Here is a 5,293-nt window from a genome sequence, read left to right as displayed (position 1 = left end):
TTTGATGAATTTCTTGCAGGTGTGGCATTGCTCAAAAAGGTGGGATATAATTTTGTCACTTGATACTTTAATTGTGATTCGGTGCACAACTAAAATACATTTGATCTTGATATAAATGTACAATATATTATAATGTACCATTCCTATAGTAATGAAAGTCTTGGGCAGCAATTAAGCTAAAGTAATTGACAAGAGATTCCAGGCTTTTAGCTGACAGAATTCAAGTGTAAAAATAATACCCTTAAGTGGAGTGGTTTATTTGTTACGTTTCAGCGGATCGTTCTTTAAAAACAGAGGGTGACCATTTCATGTGTAAGAAACAAAACACCGTTGGTGTCATGGAGCCCACATCATTGTCTCAGGTGAGTACATTATAAAATTAATTAAATAACGATTCAAGACAGAATTGTCCCTTCTTCATACAAATGTTTTCTAGCGCAATGACATTGCATTCTGGTCCAACTTGAAAAATAGTGTCAGTCATCCTGAGGCGTCTAGCTTTTAGGTATTAAAGCTACAGTGGCATAGGTAAACAAAAAACAGTGTAGGTGATTTTACACATCCACCATTTCTGTTTAGCAATGTTCATGTGGGTTGCTTTACTTATTTAAATGCTAATTCCAAGTCAGAAAATCTCAGACAGTAGTCTACTGCGCTGCCACCTAAATTGCTCAGACTGGCAGCTCTGAATCACATCTATTGTCAGTCAGAAGAGTCAATTTTGTCTTGTGCACGCAACACGTGAGATTCAACCGAGTAAATGTGTCCCCCATCTTTAAGCACATTTAAGTTCATCTTCATCCTCTACTTGGAGTCTTTCTCGGCATCGAGTAGTGCAGACTGGACGCCCAGCTTCTTTAGCTCCTCTACCAAATCGCCATTCTGGTGCATCTGGAGAAGGATGTCGCAGCCTCCCACAAATTCTCCGTTGAAGTAGACCTGAGGGATTGTTGGCCAGTTGGAGAATGCTTTGACTCCTGTTGGAAGCAAAAAAAAAAAAAAAAAAAAACTGGTTTCAGACTTCCACTTTCAATGGGGGTTGAATAACATACGATGTGGGGCAGTGAGGACTAGGGATGCATGATGTCAGTTCAACCACAGAAATACGTATGGAAAGGGAACACGACTCCGGTACCAAACTACAACAAATTGAGAGACTTAAAAAAGTTACTTTCCTGATTGCTGCAAAGGAGTGAATTCATTTTGGCCAGGCTGCTTTAAGAGCAAGTAAGTCAGATGTTTACATAATGTATACACCCATCATGAGAAAGAATCTCATGTTGACTTGGGGATTTTAACAATTTATCTGATTTCCCTGGCTAAAGGTTTAATTGAACGTCCGTTAAATGGTCGTACCCAAATTTAAGACTTTCGTCCAACTCCAATGGAACAGCTATATGATTTTTGCACGGCTGATTTGAAGCACCACACCCTACGGTGCTCCTGCAAAATGCTGATAAAAGTCACACTAGGTTAAGCTAGGGGAGTTAGCCAAGAACATTGATGACGTTACAATCGACTCGTGACGTCTACACTACAGTGTTGTAATGACAGTGGAACGGGAAACTGCGACAACATTTAAATAATGATGAGTCATTCAACTTCGGACAAAAAAAGGTTAAAACTTCAGGTTCACTTGTTGCTGCTGCAATATCTAAATGTGCTGACCTTCTCGAAGCTGCTCGTCCGCCAACACGTTGTAAGCAGCGTACTTGTCCACTCCGTGCATCCGTAGAATCTGGACCACGGCGTTACTAAAACCACACATGGGCTGATCCGGTGTCCCCTTGATAAAAACCACCACCTTGTCCTTCTTCACCATTTCGCCAAGGTCTTTCTGGAGGTCCGACGCCGCGCACAAGAGCCGCGTTGAGGCCGTCCACACGCGTCCTTCGGCTTGTCTAGGAAGAGAGTACGCCACTCCAAACCGCAGACACCGAGAAGTGTATCTTATTAAGCTGTTCATGCTGCTTTCGGCTTTAACTTTAAATAGAACGGAGAAACAGCGCGTATCTTGCTTCGACAACAGACTCCAACCACTCTTTAAAAGACAAGTAAAAAAAACGTAAAACACTCAAGCCTGCAACCTAGGGGCGGGACCATAAAGTCCATTGATCATTGGTTGGGAGATCCGTCGATCGTATTAGTTACACAAATATATGATTAAAACCCACATTTGTTACGTGAAACAAAGATTAAATAAAATGACAATGTTAGAAACAAAAAATGCACTCAATATGAGATTAGATTAGGAGAGCAATTCGAATCGTGTCAAGAAATAATTGCAAAAATTGCATAAAAACTCACGGGTCACCCCAGCAAACAGACGTTTATAACGTTAACCAAATATTACATTTCGAATAAAATAACGCAGAATATCTGATCCAATAAGGATGGCAAATAAATGGTGCGAAGAAATTATTACAAACACGCATAAAAACTTAAACCACCAGAGGCGAAATCATACGACATATCCGAGTTAGTCGTTATTTTTAAACATGTACGTTTACAGTGTGAACAAAAATGTATATACAAATATTACAATGCAATAATAACATGAACTGAATGTGTTATTCACTAAAGATAGCAAATGAAATGCTGTAAATAAATGATTACAAAAACTGCATAAAAACTTCCGGGTCACGCGCAAGGCGGAAGCATTTGCTGGCTTCACTCGTCAAGCAAGATGGCGGCGCACGAACAGAAAAACAACAAAACGGCGAAACCAGGTGGAAAGGGCGGCCAGCCGCTGGTCATTGCCAAAACCCCTGCGGAAGAACAACGCTTAAAATTGGAGAGGTTGATGCGGAACCCCGAGAAACCCGCTGCAATCCCCGACCGACAGAAAGAATGGAACCCTCGGGCTCCGCCGGAGTTCGTCCGAGATGTGATGGGCTCCAGCGCCGGTGCGGGCAGCGGTGAGTTCCACGTTTATCGGCACCTCCGACGCCGAGAGTACCAGAGACAAGACTTTCTGGACAAGATGTCGGTGAAGCAAACCAAGGAACAGGCTTACTTGGAAAAAGTGGAACAAAACCAACGGGAAGCTGAAGAGAGAACGGCAAAGCGCCGGAGGAAGCGGGAAAAACTGAAACAGAAAAAACTCATGGTGAAGAAAGCCAAACAAGACCAACAGAATGGAGATGCTGAAAGAAGCCCTGATAGCAGTGAAGACGAAAAGGAGGAGGAGGAGGAGGAGGAAAAAGAGGCTGATGATGATGCTGAGGTTCCTAGCTTCATCATGGGGAAGAAGTAGTCCGTTTTGCAAAGGCCTGGACAATCTTTTGAAACATATTTGTTGCCATTTTTTTCATACAGACGAAGCAGTGATCTGGATCACTGGAAGAACATGACTGTCTGTAAACATCCATTTTTTTTGGCAAGTTTCGATTATGTTGCCTGATTGAATAGCCATGAAGCTGATGATTGATAACCTGCCTCAAAAGTTAAAACATTCTTCTTGTGTTATCCACATTTACTCAAGTATGTTTCTCTTGCGTCAAGAAATGTGTTATTTGGACTCTCAATTTGTTGCAGATCATCAATTTTACCTTCATTTTGTAAATGATTTTAATAAACACAAGTTATGGTAATTGACAGGTGTCAAGTAGTTTTATCCAAACTCCCAATGGAAACCAATTTAAGCATTCATTTGATATCCTACTTGAGGTCCTTGCTTGTACTAGTATGCTTTTTCTCCTCAACACTAGTATCATTTGGGAGTAATAGCAGGACGACATGTTACTCGTGAGTCAAAATTGTGCACTAGTTAACTGTGCCACTCGTGACATCAAATTCTACAAGTTGTCATTCTAGCACTAGGAGTGTTCGTTGTGCAGATATCAAATGAAATCCATTTCCACATTCTATTGCTTTTAGTCATTTTTGGATTTAGCAACAATCCCATTGTGACATTTCCGCAGCCTTGTGATGTTGCCCCTTGCACATGTCTGTTGCTTGTGGACACAACAGGGTTGCAAACAGCAATTCAAAGAGTGAAAAGGCGTCACTTCTGGAGGCTCAGAAGCACCACGTGCGATGTTCTTTGGACAAAACTCCTGCTTACCACGGCGGTGATGGTTTGTCTGTGGACATCACCTTTCTTGGGGCAGGTAGAGAAAAACGGCCGGATATTGTCTGAATCAGGTGAAGCACTTCCCGTTGGACACTGCTGGCTGTCACAAACGCAATTGAGACACAATGGCTTGTAGCAACTGAACAGTCCTTTACAGCTGGACTGTACTGCAAAATAATGTGTTGACTAATGTAACTGAAGTGTTGACTCCCCAATTTTTTTACTTTCATTTTTATCACTTTGACAGCAAAATTGAGGCATGTTTCATTTGAAATTAAAATGAATGTTGCAAACCTTTGTTGTACTGGTGACAATTTTTATAATTTTTTTTTTTTTTATCCAACTACTAATGAGTGTTAGGGCCACGTTGAAAAGAGTAATGGAGTGGGACTTTCAGGCAAGTGGCAGGGCACACCCAGGGCTCGTTGCTCGCCATTTGCACGTAAAATGTAGACATTGAACACACTTGTTGACAATTTAATGTATTCATATAATATTTATTGTAAAGTATGCTCAAACGCGACCTTTAAGAGAACGGGAGGCTGTGTTACTTTAAAGGGAAAGTCAACCGAACAAACAGTTGTATTTTTTTTGACTCCTCTAGATGGCACTCTCTGTTCAACATAGCACTCAAAGCACACTGACTTGCTATTTCTTAACCCCAGTTTTTGAGCCAACAGTGCCATCTCGAGAAGTAAAAAAAATACAACTGGCCCATGAAGCTTAATTTTGCCATTACTAACGACTAGTACGCGAGCACGAAGCTACACTTGCACTAAGATGATTCAATCCATCTAGTTGGCATTTACACCTTTTTGACAAATATTCACGATTTTATTTATAGCAGGTTGGATTGCATTTGAGCAGGTAGACTATTGCTCTGAAACAGTTTTTCAAAGAGGAATTGGTCTGAAATTCATCACAATTGTGCGGGTCTGATTTACAACCAAAATAACCATTTGGTTGCGGTTATTACTGCCACAAGAGGGACAAACGCTTATTAAATCCATAATTTCCCCGCCATGCACTGCAACGTTTACCTATTGTGTTCAGTAAAAACATGGAAGCATATAATTGTGTGGTATTAATCTGTCTGTTTATCAATGTCTATTGTGACTTAGATAAAAAAAAAACAAATACAAACGAGACTACATTTTATGACCACTTTAAAGGCCAGCATAATCAATTCGGATTAAAACAAGGAATGTCAATGCGTTC

General features: G+C 40.8%; 2 protein-coding genes and 1 non-coding gene across 3 annotated transcripts; 2 read left to right on the top strand and 1 right to left on the bottom strand.

The window, feature by feature from the left end:
* Positions 1-236: 236 nt before the first annotated feature.
* On the bottom strand, positions 237-2,086 carry glrx5 (glutaredoxin 5 homolog (S. cerevisiae)). The gene is made up of 2 exons (XM_086018917.1): positions 1,669-2,086; positions 237-977 (listed from the first exon to the last, which is right to left on the bottom strand). The coding sequence occupies exons 1-2, from the start codon at positions 1,964-1,966 to the stop codon at positions 805-807; spliced, it is 471 nt and encodes a 156-aa protein (XP_085875043.1). The 5' UTR covers positions 1,967-2,086; the 3' UTR covers positions 237-804.
* A 566-nt stretch (positions 2,087-2,652) lies between these two features.
* On the top strand, positions 2,653-3,593 carry prkrip1 (PRKR interacting protein 1). Its single transcript, XM_086019894.1, has one exon. The coding sequence runs from the start codon at positions 2,687-2,689 to the stop codon at positions 3,254-3,256; it is 570 nt and encodes a 189-aa protein (XP_085876020.1). The 5' UTR covers positions 2,653-2,686; the 3' UTR covers positions 3,257-3,593.
* Positions 3,594-3,914: 321 nt separating this feature from the next.
* Positions 3,915-4,186, top strand: LOC147127945 (small Cajal body-specific RNA 13). The gene has a single exon (XR_015084088.1).
* Positions 4,187-5,293: the final 1,107 nt, after the last annotated feature.

Source organism: Filicampus tigris, chromosome 20 (assembly GCF_054856515.1).
Source record: "Filicampus tigris isolate MCC_2025a chromosome 20, RoL_Ftig_1.0, whole genome shotgun sequence".
Taxonomy (NCBI): Eukaryota; Metazoa; Chordata; class Actinopteri; order Syngnathiformes; family Syngnathidae; genus Filicampus; species Filicampus tigris.
Note: the sequence above shows the minus strand (reverse complement) of the source record. Positions and strands in the feature narration are given on the sequence as shown.

Bases quoted from the DNA above. Each gene is read 5' to 3' on its own strand.
- glrx5 (XM_086018917.1), bottom strand. From the start codon at position 1,966: ATGAACAGCTTAATAAGATACACTTCTCGGTGTCTGCGGTTTGGAGTG. The intron at 978-1,668 runs GTCAGCACATTT...TGCTTCCAACAG, and splicing joins GGACGAGCAGCTTCGAGAAG to GAGTCAAAGCATTCTCCAAC.
- prkrip1 (XM_086019894.1), top strand. From the start codon at position 2,687: ATGGCGGCGCACGAACAGAAAAACAACAAAACGGCGAAACCAGGTGGA.